Source organism: Plecotus auritus (assembly GCF_963455305.1).
Source record: "Plecotus auritus genome assembly, chromosome: 1".
NCBI lineage: Eukaryota > Metazoa > Chordata > Mammalia > Chiroptera > Vespertilionidae > Plecotus > Plecotus auritus.
In genome coordinates this window covers 34699274-34724265 of record NC_137770.1, presented here as the reverse complement: position 1 = coordinate 34724265, position 24992 = coordinate 34699274, and the positions used below count along the sequence as shown (strand labels likewise).

General features: G+C 40.4%; 1 protein-coding gene across 1 annotated transcript in view; it reads left to right on the top strand.

Moving 5' to 3' along the window:
* Positions 1 to 24992, top strand: part of SYNE2 (spectrin repeat containing nuclear envelope protein 2) — a 321491-nt gene that overhangs the window by 157239 nt on the left and 139260 nt on the right. Inside the window, exons 44-51 of the mRNA XM_080686255.1 lie at positions 3599 to 3763; positions 6312 to 6653; positions 11335 to 11490; positions 12345 to 12610; positions 13915 to 16015; positions 19485 to 19807; positions 21914 to 22058; positions 22908 to 23126. Coding sequence (XP_080542381.1) covers positions 3599 to 3763; positions 6312 to 6653; positions 11335 to 11490; positions 12345 to 12610; positions 13915 to 16015; positions 19485 to 19807; positions 21914 to 22058; positions 22908 to 23126 — 3717 coding nt within the window. The remainder of the gene's footprint in view (positions 1 to 3598; positions 3764 to 6311; positions 6654 to 11334; positions 11491 to 12344; positions 12611 to 13914; positions 16016 to 19484; positions 19808 to 21913; positions 22059 to 22907; positions 23127 to 24992) is intronic.

Sequence of the window (24992 nt, the reverse complement as noted above, 5' to 3'; positions counted from 1 at the left end):
TGGGTGCTCCCTTGTAGGTAACTAACTGTTTTTCTCTTGCTGCTTTTAATATTCTCTCTTTGTCTTTTGCTCTTGGCATTTTAATTATGATGTGTCTTGGTGTGGTCCTCTTTGGATTCCTTTTGTTTGGGGTTCTGTGCGCTTCCTGGACTTGTAAGTCTATTTTTTTCACCAGGTGGGGCAAGTTTTCGGTCATTATTTCTTCAAATAGGTTTTCAGTATCTTGCTCTCTCTCTTCTTCTGGCACCCTCATAATTCTGATGTTGGTATGCTTGAAGTAGTCTCAGAGGCTCCTTATACTACCTTCATATTTTTGGATTCTTTTTCGTTTTTGCTTTTCTAGTTGGGTGTTTTTAGCTTCTTTGTATTTCAAATCTTTGACTTGATTCTTGCGATCCTCTAGTCTGCTGTTGGATCTCTGTATATTATTTTTTATTTCAGTCAGTGTATGCTTAATTTCTAGTTGGTCCTTTTTCATATCATCAAGGGTCTTGCTAAATTTATCGACCTTTTCTAGAAAATTCTTGAAAAGCCTTATAACCGTGGTTTTGAACTCTATATCTAGTTGTTTGCTTTCCTCCATTTCTTTCATTTGTGACCTGTTTCTTTGTCTCCGCATTTTGGCTGCTTCCCTAAGTTGATAGAGTGGATTTGTGTGCTAGGTGTCCCATAGGGCCCAGTGGCTCAGTTACCTGAGGTGGACACTCTTGGTGCACCGCTTTGTGGGCTGTGTGCACAGTCTTGTTGTAGTTAAGCCTTGATTGTTGTTGGTATCACTGGGAGGAATTGACCTCCAGGCCAATTGTCTATGATGGGAGAACTTCTGTGCTGGAGACACCCTTATGAGGCAAGACTTGTTTCAGTGTGGCATTGGTGCTCACTTAGTCTGCCCCCTGAGTGTGTCCCTTATGGATCTGAGGAATTGTAATCTGGATGGTCCCACTCTGACCCCTGGGTACACTGGCTCTTGGATCTCCAAGGAGGTGCTAATTTAGTCTCTGCCTGAGGCTACCCAGCAGGAGCTACAGAGAGATCTGCAGATTCCTCTTCTTTGTTTGGGTTTTGGAGGTGCCCAGATGAGGCCCAGCTGTGAAGCAATGCAAGCTGCTGTGGGGCCTTGGGCCTTCTTTTGGATGTTCTGGGTCTCACTGACTCAGCTGCAGTTTGTTAGGTAAGTTTAAAATTCAAAGGACCAGGCCATTCATATGCAAAAAGCCTCTGCGCTCAGCTTGGATAGGGCAGTCTCAGGACGGAGCAAACAGCAATGTTTTCGTGGGGCGGTATGTCAGGGCAGAGCAAACAGCAATGGCTGACCGTCAGCCCTGCCCTAAGAGGCCCCTGGGTCTCAGTGTCCCTCGGTAATCGCTGCAAGCACCTCTGAGAGAAAGCCGCCCTCGAGTTTCGCCCACTGCCAGACAGTCCAGTTTCTCCCCTTATGAGTCTGGGTCCTCAGAGTCTCGCCCGGAACTGGAGTTCAGAACAGTCGGGAGGTTTTGTCTCCCTCCCGATTGAGAAAGCCAGCCGCGTACTCAGTTGCCAGCCCTCTCCGCGCGAGCGCCTCTATACCTCTGCCTTCCGCAGCTCCTGTAAGTCTCAGTGTGCTTTTCTCTTTCCTTCTAGTTGTAGAATTTCCACTCAGCCAGCCTTCCTGTGGTTCTGGATGATGTCCGTTTTGTCTTTTAGTTGTAGTTTTGAAATTGTTGTGCGAGGCAGCAGTTTAGGTGTTTACCTATGCCGCCATCTTGGTTTCTCCCTCTCTATCACTTTTAGAAAAAATGTTAACTGCTCAAGGATGAAGGAATCAAACCAGTCAGTTTTGCTAGAAGAATCCATCATGTGTTAATTGATGATGATGTTATTTCTCTCATTGAAATTCTCCTCTTCAGGAATAGAAAGAGTAAGATTTTTTTAGGCATCACTATGAAGGTGATTGTGTCAGTTATTCACGTATCATCCATCCATCCATCCATCCATCATTTATCATAATAGCTTGTGTTTGTTATTCTGTGTAAACCATCATATCAGTGTCCTTCCCTTGTATTTTTCTACATGATCTGCAGTAAAAGAGTTAAGAGGTGAAATGTCAACTTGTCATGAGGGAGTGTATTCTCTTAAGAGAATCTATACTAATAAAAGGGTTATATGTTAATTAGACCAGATAGATTGGACGTCTTCCAGACGTCATTCCAGACGTCCTTCCTGACAAAGCCAGGGGCGTGGCTGGCCTGCAAACCGCTGGCGGCCCCTCGCCTCGGCTGGCCCCACCTCTCCAGCGGGGACCCCCCCTCCCCGATCCGGGGCCCCCACCCTTGCACTAGGCCTCTATCCTTTATAATAAAAGGGTAATATGCAAAGTGACCCTAAAGGCAGAATGACTACTGGACCAGTCATCATGAGGCACACTGACCACCTCTTGGTCCCTTCCCCCAGCTGTCAGGCACCGATCACCCAATGGCGAACGGGGAACCGGGGGTGGGTGGCGGGGCTGGCTGCGGGCAGCTAGGGAAGATGGCCTTGATTGCAGACCAGGCCTCGGGACCGTACCAGCGCACGAATTTCATGCGCCGGGCCTCTAGTCCTATATAATAAAAGCCTAATATGCAAATTGACTGAACGCTGGAACGACCAGTGGAACAATAGGTCGCTGTGACATGCACTGACCACCAGGGGGCAGACGCTCAATGCAGGAGCTTCCCACAGGCCCCAAGCCAGCCAAGGTGGGTGCCAGTGGGGACCCTTTGATTGCCCTGCTGGTCACCCTGCAGAGGGAGGCAACCGGCAGTGGCAGTGGGGGGGGGCGGAGCCAGTGAGCAGGCTGTGCCAATCCAGCCAAGGTGGGTGCCCTGCAGGTTGCCCCACAGATTGGCCCTGATCCATGCACGAATTCCATGCACCGGGCCTCTAGTTGTTTATAATTCTTTGCACGTTGAAAGCCAGCTTCAATGTAGGAATTACCTGGCAAAGAAATCCTGCTTATACAGATAGAGGAGTTGTGCAGGGATTGAAGATATACCTGCTTGGCTGTAAGTGGTTTAGTTTAATAGTTGCTACTTTTCTGATTAGGTGTGGTCACCTTATTTTCTTATTCGAGGGAGAGAACCTGAAGACGGTTTTGCACTTGAGTTAGGATTGCTTTTTCCTAACACACAGTTCTGGAGTTTGAATCTTATAAAGGGAATCAAGGGTTAGGATGATCTCATATAGACTCATTTGCAAGTGTGTGGGTGCTTGGTTTTGGTAAGAAGGATCATTAAGGAGCTGCTTTATTATGGATGTTTGTGATTTGATGGTATAATTTGTAGGCATTTCATTTTGTGAACCTCTTGACAAATCAGTTGTCTTCAGGAATAAAATGAAGGCAAAGATGCATGGGGGAAAGAAAGTGGTTTCAAAAAGGGTCACTTTGGGGGAAGAAGGGAGGTTTTACAGTGAAATTTCTCAAACACTAAACTCCAAAAGAACTCTGGGCGATTATGGCCATATTCCTGTTTCAAGATGAAACCTTAAAAAACAAGTATTTGTGAACAATTTATTTATTATCTGAATGAGAAAACTCAGAGAGAAATAATTCATAAATTGTCAGTGGTTTTGTTTTTAGGATTCTGTGCAAAAATTGGAAGGTCATGTTCAAGAACACCACACATACCAGGTTTGTATAACAGAACTGAATACCGAATTGGACAACATCTCCAAGGAATGTGTTGGTTTTTCTGACAAGCCTGTGGATCCAATAGAAGCTGAGGAAAAACTGCAGGAACTGCAGGTATTAAACAATGTCCAGACATTATAGATACTTAAAGAACTCAGTTTTAATGACAACTTTACTAATCAATGTCTTTGGTTTGAAATTCAAGTGCTATTCAGGTGACTATGAAGTAAAGTTCTGACCAGTCATTAGAAAATGGGAATGTTCTTCTGTAGTAAATGAATCCACTTACAATCTGTGTTGCTAACAGTCCCTGCTCGGGACCCTCGGGAATGATTCCACCCATGACCAGTCTGTAGCTTCTGAAGATTTTTGTTTTGGAGACAACACTGATTTCAGGAGAGACTGGCTAGTGCAAGGAGGCATCTAATGCAAGACCCAGGGGGAAATGTTTCAATTTTGCATTCTTCATCATGGGTGGACAGAAGTTGTGTAATTTTTTTAAAAAAATATTTTTAAATTGATTTTAGCGAGGAAGGGAGAGGAAAAGATAGAAACATCAATGATGAGAGAGAATCATTGATTGGCTGCCTTCTGCATGTCTCCAAACTGGGGATTAAGCCCACAACCCAGGCATGTGCCCTTGACTGGAATCGAACCTGGGACCCTTCAGTCCACAGGCTGACACTCTATCCGCTGAACCAAACCAGCTAGGGCTGAAGTTGTGTAATTTTTACTATTTTTTAGACTCGAGGACTATATTAGAGCCCTCTCCCAGTAGGGCTTCCAAAATTCTCATGCTAACTCCACACCACCTTGCCTTGCAGCCCTTTACCCACATTCTCAAAACAAAGTCCTAGGATTCTCACTGTTTGCACAGCCAACAAAAACAGGCCCGAGTAGTGTCTTCTGGAAGCACTTCTCAGCTCCTCCTTCCACAGTTCCTTGACTGGGAGATTTCAGGGGTGAGTCTCAGGGCAGCACTGCTGGCATGAGCTTGTGAATGTCTCGTCTCTTCCTTTAGAGACCTGAGAATCCAGCCAGACTTTTCCTCCAGAATGGCCTGCCATGAAGGCAAGTCGGCCTCCCCCTTTAGCTGTGGTAATCTGACAAACTCTCAAGGCTTCATCATGTCCAAGGCACTGTTTGAGTGCCACGGATATGAGAAAAATAAGACCGAAGCCTCCCCCTGAGGAGCGCGGGCTCCTGTTGAAAACCTTAAATACAGACTTTTCCTCTACATAGAAGGGACCACAGGGCCAAGTTCAGACCCCTCAACTTAGACATAACTAGCTGAGTTGTGGCAAGCTGAGGGACTTACAGGGTCACCCAGGTTAAATGACAGAGTGGGGGCTACACCTGGAGTCTCTGACCCTACTCAGGTGAGCGCTTTTCCTAGCTCTCCACTAAACATCTCTAGTTGGTTGTCTCACAATTATTTGTAGTTCAGCATGTCCAAAACTTAACTCATCGTCTCCTTCCCTTTCTCCATCTCCGGGGGGCTCTCTGCCAGTGAACCTGCTTTGCCTACTATATTCTTTGACTTTATGAATCTCTCCACCACCTCTCCAGGCTTTCAGGTCAGAAACCTGGGGATCCTTTCCTCGACTTCCCAGTCTAGTCAGACATCAAGTGTTGTCTCTCTCATCTCTGGGCTATCGCTACAATTTGCCGCTCCTCTGTTGCCCCCATTCTTGCTGCTTTACGACAGGTCCTCATCTCACAGATCTCTTCATTAGACTTCTGAATGGGCTCCCTGCCCTCATGGTACCCTCTCCAATGTACCTTCTCGGATCTCTCTAAAGTGCAAATCTGGAACTCCTCTTAGAATGTTAGAATGTTTCAGTGGCCTGTACATATTTGTTAGCATAGATCTTTCCGCATTCCATTACAATTGTCTATTTACATCTGTGTCTCTCTGACTGGACTATAGGAACATGAAGGGACTGGATTTTACTCATCTATGTAACTTCGGAACCTACCATATACTTGCTCTTAGCTGAATGAATGAACATTTTTTTTGGTTGATCTATTAAGGTAGTGACTAATAAATCCTACGTTGTTCATCTAGGAACTTTAAGCCTTATTCTGTTTCAATGGAACATCACTACCAGATATAGAACCTCAAATGACTTTTGAGTCTAGTGTTCTCAAACTAGCCCCCTTCATTCATGCATACATTTAATAACTGTTGATTGAGCTATGTCTAAGATGTTGCACTAGAAAGATTGATTTAATAAGCTTTGCTCTGAATGTTAAATATTAACACTCGATTCACGTGGGCACCTTCTAAATGATTTTTTTTCAATATTTTGCAACTAGTAGACAATTATTATTTAGTGTTTTGATTATGTCAAAAGGCTGTATCTTGAACTAAGTATATGCTCAACAAATATGTATTGACTGCCTCTAATATTCCAGGGACTGTGTTGCGAAAATTTGTTACGTCTTATACATTTTTAGTTACATATAAAATGTGTTTGAGAATTTGATATGGGATGCTACCTTGGTTTAAATTGTACCCAAAGTTTCTTCTTTGTGACATGAGTTAAGTTTTTTATACTTCCCACTAGTGAAATAGAATACGCTGTGATTTACAAAAGTCAATGAACTCTTATGACAACTGAACAGATACTTCTTGTGACAATCTTTTCTCCACTCACAGGAACTACAGAATAGACTCCATTTACAAGATGGCACATTAGAGAAGATTTTAGGTTTAGCAAAATCCATCGAGCAGAATACATCTTCAGTGGGACAGAAGATTATTAAAGAGGATATAAAATCACTTAAGTGTAAACAAAAAGATTTGGAACACAGGCTTGAATCTGCTAAGCAGGAGATGGAAAATTATCTCAACAGCATTCTCAAATCAAAATGCTCCACAAGAAAGAAAGAGAAGTTTCCTTTGCCAGGCAGAGAGAAGCAGGTCACTTCTGACGCGCACGAGTCCACTCAGGGCTCAGCTGCAGTGGAAAAGTTGGATGAAGACTTGGAAACAAACAAGGTAAGTGCTTGTGATTGCATCTCTGAGCCATCACGTCTGAGGATGAAGAGGTGTGGGATTTGAAAAGAGGGTCGTGCATCAAGCCTTCTGATTTCATAATTAAGCCCTCCATGTGCTGGCGATTTATGTTGCCCACTTGTAAGGAGAGCCCTTAGGAAGCTGTCCAAGGTTTCAGTGGTGAAATATTACTGTTTAGTCTGTTAAAATGTCAGTCATCAATTTAGGTTTATTATTCTCTCTGGTGTGTAATCAGATATGGTTTCTTGGGTCAAGAGCACAAAGGCAAATTAGAAAAGGCAAATGAAAAGAAAATGTGCTTTACCCATTTTCTTAGAAAAAAACTCGAGTCCTATTTTTTTTTTTTTTTGGTTGATTTTCTAATGAAATCAGAGACTGTTTGAAAAGCTGGATTCCTTTCTTTTTCTTCTTATGTTAACCCTATACTGCAAATGTGTTTTTAAATGTTGTCAGATCATTTGGTGTGAGCATGGCAACATGCAGGCTCCTAATTTTCCCTGGGGAGAAGAAAGAAGAATGTTGTTTTGTTTTCATTCTAAAAAAAAAAAACAAATGGGTACATTTTCCTGTGGCCCTTAAAGTGCTTTCTCATCAATTAAAAGATTAAAGTGGAAAAGGCCCCAACAGCCACCCAGGAGACTCTGTTTGAAAGGGTCTCCCTGGTAGGCAGCATCTCGCAGTCCAGGTCCAGTGGGACACGCAAAGGTTAGACGTTCAGGGGTGAGCTCTCAGCACCAGGAATGAAGAGAACGTGCACTTCTGTGGCCTTCCTAGAAGAGAAGTGCATGGTGGGTTAGAGGAACCGATAGGGTTTTTTTAGAAATGTCTATAACAAGGTTAAATGGCAGCAGAACATCTCTCTGGCCACGAGAAGACTTTTAAATGCCGGTGTTAGTGCTAAGGAAATATGTCTTCAAGGATTCAGGGTCCTGTAGGTGAGCTGATTGATGTTGTATCTGTAAGAGAAACTCCTAGCAGAATTTAAACAGCAGTAATTAAGTAAAAAAAGGAAAAATACTGAGGACTTTCTATCCAAATACATGATGTTGCTAAAGGGAGTTGTTTAATAACCTTAAAATTAGCTTCTTAGGCCCATTTTGGCTTTGCACTCCCAAAATTCAATAGGATATATTGAAACCTAAATAAAGGTTATAATCCAATAATGATTTTTATTTTTTAAATATATTTTTATTTAAACCTTTTCTATTCTCTTTAAACACAACCAAACCCTGTTCCCAGCATTCCTGGCAGATGTCTGGTCAATGACAGATAGATTGACAGATCCTCAATTTCTTCCTGCTCTTCTTTACAGCCGACAAATTGTTAATTTTGACAGTCGAAGACTGAATGAAATTATCTTTTTTTTTTTCATTAATATGACTTCATATATACATCCTTTAAGCAAAAATTGATTGAACCGTCAGTGAGAGTTCTGTGGTGAGCAAAAATAGACATGTTCTTTATTCTCAGAGGGCTTCTGGTCTAGAGGAGGAGACATACATTAGTCAACTAATTAGTCAACTAATTAATGAGAGACTAATTACAGGAACTAAAGGACGGAGCACAGTTCCATGATCATCTCTAATAAACGAGTCAGACCTGAATTGTAGTCAGAGAGAGTTTCTCTAAAGAAACAACATTTGAACTGAGACCCGAGTTAACCGAGCTCAGGGCTGGGTGTGGGCCATTCTTGACAGAAAAAGGAGAATTTGCTCTTGTCGTGGGAGAGAGCATGAGCAGTCAGAAACTGAAGGAAGGCCACTGCATAGAAGGTGGAGGGCTGCTTGAGGCCTGAGAGGTAGGCAAGGTTGGCTGCGTCACGATGCCTTACAGGGCACATGAACTTTTTAGACATTATGCCGAGATGAAGAGGCAGCCTCTGAGACTGTGGTGATCTGCCTTTCGGTTTTGTCTCTAATGGCGATGATGTATGCTTGTGCTTAGAATTGGTTTTCGCTACTTTATATTGAAATGCTGTAAAAAATGAAAAAATATATCCTGGAGAGCTTGTATGGTCCCACTGTTGGTGGGCAGGTTACAAGTGATAGTTTTGGGCTTATCACTGTCATAGAATTATTATAGCCGTGGGACCATTGCCCAGAATGGGAAAAGGGAGAGTGAAGCTCTTATGGACTTACCTCTTTTGGATGCTTATACGTTTGCTAAGCCAGAAACAGTGCTCAATTGTTTAAAACTCAGTATTTTAAGTGTTAAAGTAAAAATGTTTCCTTTGTGACTTAATGTATATAAAGATGAAAATGTCATGGTCCTGTCCTTAAGGAGAGTTGATGATATTCGTCTCACCTCCTATTCTTTCCCAGACAGGCCAAACTCTAAGGAAAGCTAGGTGGATGGAAACATTTAAATTTTTTTTTAAAAAAAGTAAACATAGTTGGCTATATAACTCAACCAGTCTTTTGCTAGGATGGTAATTTTCCACTCTACATTTATTATTAACTTTGAAAATTCCATTTATGATCAGAGGATCAATATGTACACTTATTACACTGTTTAAAAGTTATATTTTGTCTTAAGTGTATGCTAATCGTAGTTTTGTTTTAAAAAGAAACATTCCAGGAGCATTGGGAAGGGGAAGAGTCAATGGCCCAGGACTCAGAGCTCATGAGGGCTCATGAGAGGCCATGCGCAGGGATGACATCTATAATACTCTGAACAATAAAGATTTTTTAAAAATGTGTGGACTTTAGTAGTTAGTTCTGGGGGAGAAGAGATGAAACAAGGATGGAGATTGGGCTTTAAGTTATATTTTTAATGTGGGAAATTATATCACAGACATATTTGTGTTGTGGGTAATGCATATCTGTTATATTTAGTTCTTTTAAGTATGTTTGAAATAGCTTATAACTCACAATGAAATATTTCAAGTAAGCCCGCAAAATCAAAAGAGAACATAGCCAAGGGTGATGAGCCAAGGTAACTGGTATGAAAGAACCTTTCCAGGAGCCAATCACGATCTTGACTCTGGGTTCCAGCCTCCCTGGCATGAGCAAACGAATGTTACCTTTCACATTTGAAATGATCGTTTAAGGGATTCTGTTGGTTTCCAAGTGGAAACATGGCTTTGGGGGTTGGTAAACAAATGGTGTTTTGGGGTAATGTTGGGTTTTTCAGAGTGCTCTCTCTGACCACCAAGGACAGATTACAAATGACATGTTAGAAGTGTTACTAGTTCTCATCAATCGTCCACCAGGTAGGAGAGACCAAGGGCTGTGAATTCTCAGTAGATAATTAAAAGTCAAGTTTTCTTAGAGTCTAGGGCTAGGCCTTTAGCTCTTGTTCACCTGTGGAGTGTGGGGATACTCTTAATAGTAACCATCAGGTGGGAAAGAGGCAAGCGTCTGTCCACCTCATTTGCTGTGGCTTGTGGCAAAGAGCGCCATTGGCCAATGAAGCTTGGGGTGAGGTGCCCCCCTTTCCTCTCACAGCTTCCCAGGTCTTTCCCCTTGAGATAAGCCACAATGAATTGCTGAACTGGAGGAAATTGCCAAGATCATTTCAATCATTTGAAGCCGCTTTAAAGAAGTGACTTGTGCTAAGTGGTAGCTAAGTACTTCAAAACAAGTAACACTGCTCAGGGGAATTTTTTTTTTTTAACCAGTTAGTATTGGTGATGCTCCAGACAGTATCTGTTTTTTTAAATAAACTTTTCATTTTAGAATAGTTTCACATTGACAGAAAAGTTGTAAAGATAGTACAGAAAGTTCCCAGGTGTCCTTTACCCAGGCCCCTATTGTTAACATCTTACACTACTACGTAGGCAGTGTTTTTAAGACAACAAATTCAGCTTTGTTTGATAGACTTGAAACCTCAAATATTTTACTGACATGAAAGTATATAGCAGAATTAAATGGTATTTCACTTTTCAAGTAACCTGAAAATAACAACTAACACCTTAGCAAAACGATGGAAATCTTTAAAATTACTGTCATATGGTGCCTACTACATGTAAGTGCTCAACAAATATTTGTTGGAAGAATGAATAAATGAATGCAGATGCCCCTCTACCCTATTGAGAATCTTAAGTTCTTAGAGATTTCAGAAAAGATTAAATTACTTCATATATATATATATATATATATATATATATATATATATATATATATATATATATATCTCCCCTGTTATGCCTACTGGGGCTGTGAAATTCTTACTTCTGTTTGATATAAGGCATAATTAATTCATTCTTAATATCTTGAAGTCTTGGTATTTCCTCTGTTTATCCAGTTATTACTTTAAACTATCAATTGGTAACGTTGAATGCCTATTATTTGCCTCGCCCTCTGCATCCTTTTGAATACTAAGTATAAACTTTGGAACTTTTTTTCCATTTTCTCTATCTGTTTTCTTTCTTTGACTCTATAGATTATACCTCTGTATACAAATGAGCATTGCAAAATCCCATACTGTTTTGTCAAAAAAGTTTAATTTTTCTTGGGATACTGATATCAGCATTAAATATTGCATGGAAAATTACCTTGGATAGTGCTCAAATATACTTTTTAAAAAAGTCTTTGAGTTAAAACAAAAAAGAATAAAAAGTCTTTGAGTTAATGGAAGCAACTGCCATGCTTTCATCAAGAAAAAGAAAAGTTATTTATTTGGAAAGTAGACTGTTCAGCAATTAATCTTTTTATGTTTTCAGAATTCAGCTGTGGAGATGCTTTTGTCAAAACAACTTTCTCTCGATGTTCAAGAAAGCATGAAAAACACTGAAGATGAGCAGAAAGTCAATGAGCTGCAAAATCAACCTTTAGAATTAGATGTCATGTTAAGAAATGAACAATTAAAAGAGATAGAGGTACGGAAACAAGAAAAACACTGACAACATGATTGCATTATTTATCCAGTGCAATACAATATATTGTAATTACCAAAAACTTGCTTGCACGGAGTGAAAAGTCTTATTTAACCTTTGCCTGATGATCAATTTGGTAACTCTATAATTATGTACTAATCAGGAAGTTTTATAAATTTTCCCATTTAAAAAGTGGAAGAGTTTAATGAACATTAGTGTTCTTTCTGTTTCACAAAGTTCCTAAAAACTTACTTATTCAGTAACAAAATGCAGAGATTCTGACTTGTTATCATTCCTTTTCTTAGTCTTAAGTATTCTTCAGATTTTGACAAATTCCTTTTATTTTTCTCATTATCAACATTATGGGGTACTGCTTCTTTGTTTTTACCGCTCTGTTTACAAAGCTTTGTTTATGTACTTATATACTAATAGCTATATAAAATAATCTAATAGGGCAACACATAGCCATGTTTTTAAAAATGACCCCTACAATTTTAACCAAGTTTCTATAATAGAAAACATGTATCTAAGACAAGAGAAGGGATAATGTATGTAAATAATAAAAATAAGATAAATCTTCCTTTCAACATTGCAGAACCTTTTAACACAATGGGGTGATCTAATTGCTATTAAATGCTAGACCCATGGTGAGTTTGAGTCTAGATTTTAGCATAATTCAAGAGAAAACACCCTTTTAAACATCAGGACTTAACTTTCTCTGTGTACAAATGAAACCTTTAAAACATCTTGGGATAGAGTGCGTTATTGGAAGGAAAGAGGATGGGAAAGAAAATGAATGAGTGAATGAGCGAATAAGCGAGTGTATACTTAACTGATTTCCTTGACATGTTTTTTAGGAATTATATGCCCAATTGGAAGCAAAGAAAGCAGCCATTGAACCCCTGGAACATATGGAATATCCCAGCACAACAGAAACCAGTGCCTTGGCTCTCCACAGTCCAAGGAATTCAGCGCAGCACTTGGACAATCTGCTTCAGGCACTTACTACTTTGAAGAAAAACAAAGAACGCCAATGCTGTCTTCTCAAAGATTTTCAGGAACACCTTGCTGCAATCGAATCCTCGCTGAAAGTCTTGTTGACAGAGAAGGAAAGTCTAAAAGTGTAAGTGTAAGAATTTAAGATTTGAGTTCATTTTATTCAAACACAGGTTCTATTACCCTGAACAGGCCTCCAGGTGGTTTTTGTTTGTTTGTTTTTAATTTTTTGTTAATATACCCTCACAGGATATATTTTTTCCATTGCTTTTTTAGAGAGAGTGGAAAGGAGTGGGGAGAAGGGAGAGGGGGAAGAGAGACAAACATTGATGTGAGAGAGACACATCGATTGGTTGTCTCCCTTACGTGCCACAGTTAGGATGCAGGATTGAACCTGCAACCAAGGTACGTGTCCTTGTCTGAGACTTGAACCAACGACCCTTTGGGCTGACGCTCCAACCACTGACCGACGCCAGTCAGGGCAGGCCCAAGGTTTTAAGACTTTATACTATAAAGAATATGATTTTAATACTATGTGTGGAAATTCATTCCATATGGAAGCCATTGAAGAAAACTTTGTTGGTTTCATGCAAAAAAAAAGTATATTAATTATATTAATTTTATAATTAAATTATATTAACTTTATAAGTTAATTTGTTTAACGTATAATTCACACTGAAAATACCTGCAAAATATGTTAAAGTTCTGTGGAATTCAGTATTCTTTTAAAAAAAATTTTTTTTATTGATTTTAGAGAGGAAGGTAGATGGAGAAAGAGATAGAAACATCAATGATGAGAGAGAATCATTAATAGGCTGCCTCCTGCACACCCCACACTAGTGATCGAGCCAGCAAGGCATATGCCCTGGCTGGGAATTGAACTATGATCTCCTGGTTCATAGGTTGATGCTCAACTGCTGAGCCATGCTGGTCAGTTCAGTATTCTTTTGGTCAAGAATTTATTCTAATCTATGGGGGTGAAAACATTAATGTGTATAATTATTTTGTATCAGCATAATTGGTATAAATTGTTTGGAACATATTTAATATATATGTATGGAATTGGTTTCTTTGAAAACAAATGCATTCCTTTTGGCTTTGAAAATGATGGTAAATGGTACTAGATATAGTCTTAATGTGTAAACAATTTTTTCATTATTAAAAAGTACTTTGTGCAAGGACTTTACAGAGTACTTTTACATACATTGTTCCCTTTACTCTTCACTCTTTTCCTGTGGTTCTACATTTTTATGATGCTCATTTTGTAAATGAGCCCTCACAAACTAATTGAAAGCCAAGATTCTGATTTTACATTAAAGACAGAATGCTCTTATAGACAATCTAATCTTTTCTTCTGTGAGTTCAAAACAGAACTAATTTCTTTAGATTTTAAGAAATGTTAACAAGCTCCATTTTTCTTCTTTTTTCTAGGGGATCACTGGACAGTGCAACCTATGTGGCCAAAATTAAAAAATTGCTGGCATCAATAGAAAAAGAGAAAGATTCCTTAAGCAAGTTGAAAATTGAATGGGAAAATATATCAAACTCTCTGAGTGACATGGATAAGAAGTTGTTGGAAAGCCAGGTCAGGCAACTTGAACAGGGGCGGAAACAAGTAGAACAACTGGTCCACAGGAAGTATTCTCAGCACGTGATGGAGCAGGAGGAGCTGACATTTCTCATGAGTGAGATCCAAGAGCTGGGCATCTCTCTGCAGCAGCAGCACCAGCATCTCCGGTTGAGGCTGGGCTCCCTGGAAGGACAGGAAGGGGACACTGGCACGGTTGCCTTGGCTACTGAACTCCAGGCTGTCAAGCATAGGTTTTCTGTTTTAAAGGCGAGAGCTGAACTTCAGATGAAGAGGATTTGGGGAGAAAAAGAAAAGAAGATTTTGGAAGATGCGATAAATAATTTGCAGAAGCAATTGGAAGCATCAGAGCCATTAAACATAGAGGCGGACAGTGAGATCAAGAAGAGTGAGATAAGGAACAAGGTGAAAGAGACCACCTTATGGGTGAAGAACCAGTTAGGTGAGCTCGATTCCACCATTTCCCTCCTACCAGACGGCATCCTTTCCCAGATCCGAAAATGCAAAGTGAGGCACGACGGCATTCTGGGTCAGCAGCGGGCGCTGGAGGCACTGGCTGAAGACGTGCAGGAGAACATCCCTGACCTGCCCGCGCGCGAGTGCGAGGAACTGAATCACCTCCTCCAGGACTTACAAGGTCAGTGCCAAATGCTCGTTTTGAAATCCACTCAAAGATCGCAGCTGTTGGAACTTAAATTGGAAGAAAGAAGCACATTTGTTGCAGAAATAGGGAAAGTTCAGCTCTCACTTCAAGGAAATGAATCACGGATAATTCCCCAAGTGGGAACAACCTCCACCGAAGCGGAACTGCAGCACCAGCGAGTGGCGCTGACGGCGTCTCAGGAGGAATTGCAAGAAATCACGAGTGGACTCGCGGCGCATCTTCAGGAGCTCACGCGCCTCTGTAAGGACCTAAGTGTGTTTGAAAGATTATTTCTGGACGATCAGTTGAAAAGTCTGGAGACTAGAGCCAGCAGAACACAAAGATTCATTCAGCATAAATGCAATGAAGTAGAACACAAGATACAATTTTCCAGAGAATTCCATGAGCAGATATCTGCGCTTCAGAAGGAGCTTGATAACATACAGCACAATGAGTTGCTCCTGAGTCAAGAAGTGAATGGGGGTGTCAAAGGGGAGCTCCGTGGCCTCCAAGGGCGCCTCCGGGGTGTTCAGTCCAGCATCCGACAAGCACTGAGACTCAAAGAAGCGTTTGACTCCCTGGGACTCTACTGGGATTGCTCCCAACTTGACATGTTACGATCCCAAGTATTTGAAAAAGAGAGAGACCTCGAAGGGAAAATTAAGCAGTTGGACACATTTATGGCAGAATATGGCAAATATCAAGCATCGCTAAGTAAATTGAGGGCGATGGATTTGCAAATTAAGGAAAGGGCTGAAGCAGTACTAAAAACCCCTCCTACTTCTCCAGAAAGCCGTCTGCTCGGTGCTCAGATTTTGAGTCAGAGAATCGAGAGAGCCATGTGCTTGTATCATGAGATCGTAAAGAAATTAAGTGAAAATAAGGCCTTCGATGACTCCTTCAAAGAGGAAGAGCTACTACAAACAAAGCTGTATGCAGAAGAAAATGATAAGTTGCGTAAAGTTCTCCAAAATATAGTACTTGAATCCCAACCAAAAGAAATGGATGAAAAGAGTTTTCAGGAGAAACTAGAAAATTCCTTCCATGTTTTGAACCAGATAAAATCTCAGTTACAGCAGCCTTTACTTATAAATTTGAAAATTGAACATATTCAAAAGGAAATGGATAATTGCGAAGCGTTTCAAGAACAGGTTCAGGCAGAAATGTGTAGCATTAAAGGTGTAACTGTTATTGAGAAGCAAAGAGAGAAAACCTCTTCTGAAGCTAGTGATGTGGAGACAAAATTACGTGACATTGAAGAGCTGCACGTTCAGCTTAATGCAAGCATTGATATGCGCACAGTAAGTTTCTTTAAAATTAGGTGGTTAATGCATCTATCTTTATTTCATAATTTTATGTTTTGCTCTAGTTAATATCTGCACTTCTCAAGAAGTTAGAAATTTTACAGGCAAATTCTCCGCAGGAGAATAGCCATTTGCTAAGAGCCAGTTTGTAATCCCGACTCCTCCTACATCTAAATACAATGCCTTATCATTTGGAAAAGTCAAGTTTGACACCTTTATTTCTGTATCCCTAACAACCTCTGTTGCTCAGAACAGCGTTTTTTTGTTTGTGTTCTGGAACTGATAGGGCCAGGTGGGAGAAATATGGTGTGGCGAAAAGAGCACAAATAATAATAACATTTACTTAGAACTTGCAATGTACTGAACATTTACCTTTAATCATCACAGCAACTCTGTGAAGTGGGCCCTATTATTGACCCCATTTTAAAATCAGAAAATTGAACTTCAGAAACATCAAGACTTTTCCCAGGGCCTTAGAACAGAACCAGGAATCAACTTGAGATCTGTCTGGGTTTAGAGCACGAGTCATCAAATTAAGGCTCACGTGCCAAATCTGCCCTCAGTGTCTGATTTTGTAAATCAAGTTTCATTGGAACATAGCCCTGCCCCATTCCTTTATGGATTGTCTGTGGCTGCTTCTGTGCTACAACCAAAGGACTGAGTAGCTGTTATAGTCCAGGCTAGAGGCTTGATGCACGAAATTCGTGCAAGAGTAGGCCTTCCTTCCCCCGGCTGCCGGCACCGGCTTCCCTCTGGCACCCAGGACCCGGGCTTCCCTCGCAGCCCCAGCTTTGTCCGGAAAGTCGTCTGGTCTAATTAGCATATTACACTTTTATTATTATAGACTAGAGGCCCATGGAGGGGGGGGCGGTTCCTCAGCCCGGTCTACACCCCCTCCAATCCGGGACCCCTCAGGGGATGTCCGACTGCCTCTTGCAATCCAGGACCGCTGGCTCCTAACCGCTCACCTGCCTGCCTGCCTGATCGTCCCGAACCCCTCTGCCTGCCTGCCTGATCGCCCCTAACCACCCCTACCAGCCTGATTGCCCCTAACTGCTCCCCTGCTGGCCTGATCATCCCTAACTGCCTCTGCCTCGCCCCGTACCCAGGACCCAGGATTCCCTCCTCTGGCTGGTCACGTGCACCTGGGCTTCCCTCCCTCTGGCTGGCCGCAGGCACCCAGGACCCAGGCCGGCTTCGCCCAGGCTGACCACAGCCGCAGGGGAACGTGGGCAGGTGGCTTTGTCCAGGCTGCAGCTGCAGGCGCCTGGGATTGTAGGTCAGGTGGCTGTCCCTCTCCTGGGCCGCAGCTGCAGGCGCTGACGCCTGGGACCACAGGGACCATGCGGTGTGAGGCTTGTCCATCTCCCGGGGCGCAGGCACAGGCACAGCCGCTGGCTCCTGGGGCCACAGGGCAGGCGGCTTGTCCCTCTCCTGGGCCACAGGTGCAGGCACAGCCGCTGGCACCCGGGACAGTGGGGCGGGCAGTTTGTCTCTCTCCTGGGCTGCAGCCTGGCTGGTCCCCATTCCTCTCTTGAGAGCTCATTTGTGCCTGGCTGGTCCCCATTCCTCTCTCGCGAGCTCATTTGTGCCTGGCTGGTCCCCATTCCTCTCTCCCCAGTGTTGAGTGACTGAGCAGTACAGCATGATGGCATGAGGGCGTCATGACGTGAGGGTATGATGACCATTTGCATATTAGCTCTTTATTATATAGGACTAGAGGCCCGATGCACAAAGATTTGTGCAAGAATGGGCCTTCCTTCCCCTGGCTGCTGGCACCGCCTTCGCTCTGGCCGGAGCCACCTTTTCGCTCCAGCCTGGAGCCGCCTTTCCGCCTTCCCACGCTGCCCAGAGGCCACCATCTTTGTTGGGTTAATTTGCATACTTACTCCTGATTGGCTGGTGGGCATCACGAAGGTATGGTCAATTTGCATCTTACTCTTTTATTAGTGTAGATGGCTGGCAAAGCCTCATATATTTAGTCTGACCCTTTGCACGAAAAGTTTGCTGACCTCTGTTGCAGAGTGACTTCAGCATACCCCCTCCTTTCCTGCATTAATAGCGTAGATGGCTTAGGCATCATTGGAACACACTGTGCTTAATATAATACCTTTTTCTGTGTTTTCAGAATTACCACATTAAATTTATAGAATATGGAACTTAACTTTTTTAATTCAAATAGTTATTAGGTAATATATTGGCACTACTTTGATAAGTATAAGTTCTTTAGAAATGAAAAGTCATATTATGAACCCAAATATGTCCTTTAAATTGGTACTTAACAAATGTAGAACAAATTGAGAGTACTTTTCTACTTAAATTTTTTATTGAGGTATAATTGACATGTATTAGTTTCATGTGTACAGCATATTCTGTATTTGTTACATATTGTTAACAGTAAGTCTAGTTAACAGCTATCACCACAGTTACATTTTTTTCTTGTGATGAGAATTTATAAGATCTACTCTCTTAGCAATTTCAAATATGCAACACAGTATTGGTAACTAGAGTGGCTATGCTATACATTACATCCCACGACTTATTTTGTAACTGGAAGTTTATAGCTTTTGACCCCGGCTTCACTCATTTCAACCCCCACGCCTCTGACAACTACAAGTCTGTTCTCTGTATCTTTCTCCACTTGATTTAATACATTTTCTAGAAACAAGATACATGAATCCCCCAAATCATAAGATTAGTGCTGGACTGGAAGGGACCTTTAAAGTTATTTATTTCAACTATTTGTTATTTCAATGAAAAGACACTAAGTGAGATTCTCAAAACTAAAGTTAGTGGCATAACTATTAATTTAAAAACACAAGAGGTCTGGGGTTCTTTGTTTACTTTCTTTTCATATTTTTTTTCCACAAGTATTGATTAAGGTTCTATACATTAAGTATATTCCATTGTTTAATTCATGTCTAATATAAGAGCAGGAACATATGTTATTAGACATGATTCATGAGGTTTATTTTTGAATTTAGATTCGGTTTCCTTAGCAAATCTGGAAACAGTTTGTTTGTTTTTTAATGTAAACACTAGAGGCCCGATGCACAAAATTTGTGCACTGGGCTGGGAGGGGGGGCATCCCTCAGCCTGGCCTGTGCCCTCTCGCAGTCCAAGAGCTCTCAGGGGATGTCTGACTACCACAGAGGCGGGCTTCTGGCTGAGCGGCACTGCCCCTGTGAGCACGCACTGACCGCCAGGGGACAGCTCCTGCATTGAGCATCTGCCCCCTGGTGGTCAGCACACAACATAGTGACCAGTTGTTCCACCGTTCGGCCAATTTGCATATTAGACTTTTATTATATAGGATTTTTAAATACTTGTCAAACTAAAAGTATGAGATGCTAACTCTTGTAAGACCTAAGGGTATATATTATGAATGCACCACAAAAAGTCAAGAATGACAAAAGTCCCAGATATCTGACAGTTTTGTCATAGCATTTAATCTCCTTTTCACCAGAATGTCTTGAATGATGCTCACGAAAACATGACCCGCTACAATGAGGCAGTCTCCAGGGCGATGGGGGTGGTTGCTGCCCTTGAAGCCATTGTTGCAACCCATAGAGTAGACCTGGATCATCCAGAAGAATCACTGGAGATGCGTCGTGGGAAACAGGAGGAATTGGAATCCACAATAACAGACATCCAGAGCCTCAGTGAGAAATTGGGGGCCATCTCCAGCCCTGACGCCCAAGTACAACTTCAGTGCACTTTGCAGGAATTGATTTCTAAGGACTTAGCCCTGAGGGAGGCAGTCAAAGTAAAGGAAGCAGAAATAGAAAGGTGGGTACGTCTTTGCAATGCTTTAAGAACATAAAGTATAGATTTCTTTACAATTAACATGTACGCAGAAATAATTTGGAAAATATGGAAAAGTTAAAAAAATACTACCTAAGCCCTAACTGGTTTGGCTCAATGGATGGAGCGTCGGCCTGCGGACTGGAGGGTCCCGGGTTCGATTCCGGTCAAGGGCATGTGCCTTGGTTGCGGGCACATCCCCACTGGGGAGTGTGCAGGAGGCAGCTGGTCGATGTTTCTCTCTCATCGATGTTTCTAACTCTCTATCCTTCTCCCTTCCTCTCTGTAAAAAATCAATAAAATATATTTAAAAAAAAATAAAAAAAATACTACCTAAAGAAAACCAAATATTTTACTGTATTTTATATTTAATATTGAGTACATACAATGGAATGTTTATAAAAGTGCATATGGTGTAAAGAATAATGATAAAGCAAACAGCCTTGTACCCAGACGTTCAAAGATAATCATTATGACTTTTTAATTCTTTTGCGTGCTCCTTCCCTCTCCCCTCAGAAGTAACAGAAATAATCTTTATCCTAAATATTTTATCATTTCTTTGCCCTTTAAAATGTTTTTATTATGTGTTTGTATTGCATTTTTATGCATGTGTATTCTTCTGTGACTTCAAAATCATCATTATGATCCTGAAGTTTATTCATGTTCTTGTCTGTAGTAAAATTCGGTCACCCAGCTGTGATAAGCATTTGGGTTGTTTCTAGTTTTTGCATTCACAAAAGTTCTACCAGGAACATTTTTAAATGCAAGATCTCCCTGTGGGTTGTGGTTGCCGGGTCGCACACCTTACATTTTAATTCCATATGATTTAATTCATTTTTTTTTTTTTTTTTAGTTTATCTAATAGCATATCTGTGTTACAATTGTCCTATGTCCTTGCCAACACTTGAGGTTGTGCGATGTAAATTTTGCCATTCTGATGGGTGAGAAGTGATATTTTATTGTGGTTTTAGTTTGCATCTCTATTATTGCTCATGAATTTGAGCCTCTTTTTAAAAAAATGTTTCTTGGCTACTTATGTTTCCTCTTCTGAGGGATACTTATTTTCAAGCCTTCACCCATTTTTATAAGGTTGTCCACCTTTTTCTTATTGATTTGTAGGGATTTATTCTGTAGCTTGGAGGTTGGGCTTTTGTGGTTGTATGTGTTACAAACGTCTTCACCGGCTTTATCCGCTGTCCCCAGCATTCCAGGAGAGGGTCAACAAAACTAAACTGCAGCAAATACCCTCCGAGTGAAAACGGCCCTACAGTTAGCTTATTTCTCTAAGCTTTTACTTAGTGTGAAGCCTCTAAATATTTCTTAATTCCTTGCCAGTTTATTATTGTATTTTAAGAATTTAAAAAATACTTGATACTTGAATTTTTAATTGTCTTCCGTGGGGAATGTAGGCTGTATCTATTTTGTATACATAATTTTATTCACAGTGTTTTTTAATATATCACAGCATTATGCTGTATAAAAAATATGCTGCCTTTTACTTTATAACATGAGCTCTTTTTCTTACTGTAACAAAAGCTCTATAAAAGTAATTAGAATTTCTATGGAATATTTTATGAAATAGATTGTTGTAATTTACTCAGCTTTATCTTTTGTTACACATAGAGTGTGTTTCAATTTTGCCATTTTAGTTAATAGTCTAATAAGTAAAAATATTTTACTGTGCAAAAGTAAGTTCAGGATAAATTTCTTATACTGTATTGGGATTAATTCCTTAAAATAAATTGCAAAAGTAAAATTAATGATCAAAAGATATGAACATTTTAAAGACTAAATGGTTTTCTACAAGAATTGTATCAAGTTACACTTCATTAGCAGTGCTGGAAAATACAGTTTTCCAGCTTAGGTATTTTGAGATCAGCTTTACCTGCCTGTTAAAGTTTCCAGTTTTAAAAGTCTTATGCAGGCCCCCGTGAGGAGAAGGTAGTCGATGAAAATTTGTTGAAATCCCCTGAATAACAAAAAAAAGAATTACATTCTGTTTTTGTATTAAGTGTTCAAATTTATCCTGGGGTGTTCAGAATATATGGCACTAGATAAAATTTAATATCACTTTGCCCCCTAACCCACTAGGTGTCTCGAGAATTACAAATGCTACGGCAGACTTACAGAGAAGATTGGCACTGACCTCAGCCGAACGGAAGCAGTTCTTGCGCAGTCCATGGCCCCGCTGCCAGTGTCTTACAAAGAAGCGTTAGAACGCTTGGAACAGAGCAAGGTAACAGGGTTTGCAAATCTCCGGGAACGCTGGGCGCAAAAGAGTGGCAGAAAGCTGGTGGAGGCAGCAGGGAACGTGGCTCTGTTACGCCCCACAGCAAGCTTCAACCTGACTTGTACCAAACTCAAGAAAATTCTCCCAACCAAAAGCCAAGGGGAAAAATGAAGCAACGGTTCTGAGACTGAACTAGTCGTTGGGTTCAAAGGACAGTCCTCTCCTGAGTGGCATACTGTCCTTATTGCTCACTTTTTCTAAAGCTTGACCCTTCGTGATACTTCGTAGGACCTTGCTGGACGGATGACGTAGAATTTAATACAGTTGTCATAAGTGCTAACTTCCCGTTACTTCTTATATGCTGTCCTCAGCAATTTCAGTTTTTGCTTACTGTCATCTGTTAGAGTCTATGGTATTATGTTATTAGGATTTGGTTGAGAACATTCTGTATAGTCTGTGCTTACTATCCATCCCAAAACAAAACAAAAAAACCGAACTAAATCCCTGGTGGTTGATACAGTGTATTGTGCAAATTAACTTCCTAGTAAAATAGGAGACTTACAGTATAATAACAGAGGGAACTTTTAGGATTTTTAACCTTTAAAAGCATATCTTACTTGGAAAAATTGGCTTATGGGTCATTGTTTGTCCCCATAGTTTCAAATTCACGCACAATACAATAATACATAGGTAATTCTCATCTGTCTCAAATTGGCTTTCAAAAGGACTAAAAAATTGATCACAAAATACTTGTGGATGATGTAAAATCATTTCCTATTCAAGATTTTTAAAAGTTCGTAACGTTCAGAAAGATCAATAGACATTATATTCTTCTTATCCCTCTTCTTTCCTAAGGCCTTGGTGTCAAATCTTCTATCAATTAAAGAAGAGTTTATGAAACTACGACAGGTCCTCAGACACCTGAGACCCACGTTCACAGATAATGACGGCATAGGTTTGCTCAGAATCGTGTGGGCTCTGTGGGAGAAATGGCTGAGTTTGCTGGAAACTGCTAAAGAATGGGAGATGTGGTGTGAAGAACTGAAGCAGGAGTGGAAATTTATCAATGAAGAAGTGAGTGCTTCATTTTCTCTTTTTGTTAATCCTTACCCGAGACATTTTTTTTTTCATTGATTTGTGAGAGAGACACATCGATTGGTTGCCTCCGCATGTGCCCCGACCTGCAACCAAGGTACGTGCCCATGACCAGGAATGGAACCCGAGACCCTTTGGTTTGTGGCCAAGGCTCTAACCACAGAGCATCGCTGGCCAGGGCAGTGCTTCATTTTCAATAGTCAAACCATACAGTTTTCCTTACAAGCATCTTTAAATTGTTTTATTATTTTCATTTTGTTTTTATATACCACAGGTCCTCAACCTCTGTCATTTGTTTTTATCACATATGTGTAACACATAAATGTTTATAGAGGTCGCATCCTACTAAAATAATCTCCAAGAAATGATTCAAAATTTTTTTATAATTGTGGAATGTATTTGGTATCAGATGGTTATTAGAAATAAGTGACTACTTGTTCATTCGAGCTTTAAGATCTTTATTGTGAAGATGAATTAAGCCCTCTTAAAAATAACTGTCTCAACCTGGCACTAAAGGTTAGAGTTAGGTATTATTCATAATAACCAACTACTTTGGAAATTAACTACAATTGTTGACTAAGGAAATGAACTATTGTTGTAAAGTATGGGCCTAAAAATGTCTGATATTCTTTCTGAAAACCATCTCAAAGAAACTTCCTTAATATCTGTCAGTCACACATGTTAATTTAACTATGGTTCAGGACTTACATACATATATTTAGAAAGAAAATTTAAAATAGTATAACATTATCTTAGGGTACTCTTTAATTCTTTAATTTTTCCAAAGGACCAGGTATAAATGAGGTACAAATCAGAACATCAAATGAAAGTTCTCTCTTATTCATGTCAAAATTCCTGCTGAATTTACTTAAGAGAGAAATATACTAATCAGTACTGCATTAGAGGTAGAATACATGCTTTGGGATTTAAATGTTTAGTACTATCATATTTTCTTGCTTAAAACTTGATATTCTTGAAAATGAATATCATTTTGGTGGTGCTGGTGGGGTTTGATGAGTAAATACATTATAAAGTATGCTTCTAGCAGAAATGCTAGCCTCATTCTTTCTCATTCATAATGACACTGTTTACTGAATTATTACAGTAGGCTATGTTTAATGCTGAGAAGGCAGTTCACACATGATGTCACTGAATCCTTGCATTGCACTCAGGACTGATTCCCATTTTATTGATAGAAAAACTGAGGCACTGGGAGATTTAAGTTGTCACAAGACCTTCCAGTGATTGAGCTGTAAGCTCCTGTGGGCTGGGACCACATCTGTTTTGCTCACCGTTGTAACTTTAGTATCCAACCAAGGCTTTGCACTTAGTGGGCTTAGTAAATATTTCTTGAGTGACAGCTCTTATTTAAACCCAAGTCTAAGGTTTTTTATTTTATTACATTGTCTCTCTACCGCTATATACCTATTTGCAATTATACTTTATTAATTCAGACCACATTCACTTAGCACTTTGTAATTATTCATAAAGCATATTACAATATCTGCTAACAAAATGTGTTTTACAAAGAGTAGCAAAAACAAAATGTCCTCATGCAATAACAGTAACTACTAACACTTAATGGGTGTTTATTGAACATATGTCATGCATAGTTCTGTGCTCTTTACATGTATTATCATTTATTCTCACAAGAATCCTAAAAGGTAGATATTTTTATAATCTTCATTCCATAGATGAGGAAAGTAAGACAGTGAGATTGAGTAACTTGTCCAAAATCGTAAGTGAGTGGTAGCAGTGGATTCAAACTTACACTCTGGAGTTGAATGGCTAAAGTATCAACTTAAATCATATTTACCCATACCGAATTGATGGAAGATTTTAAAA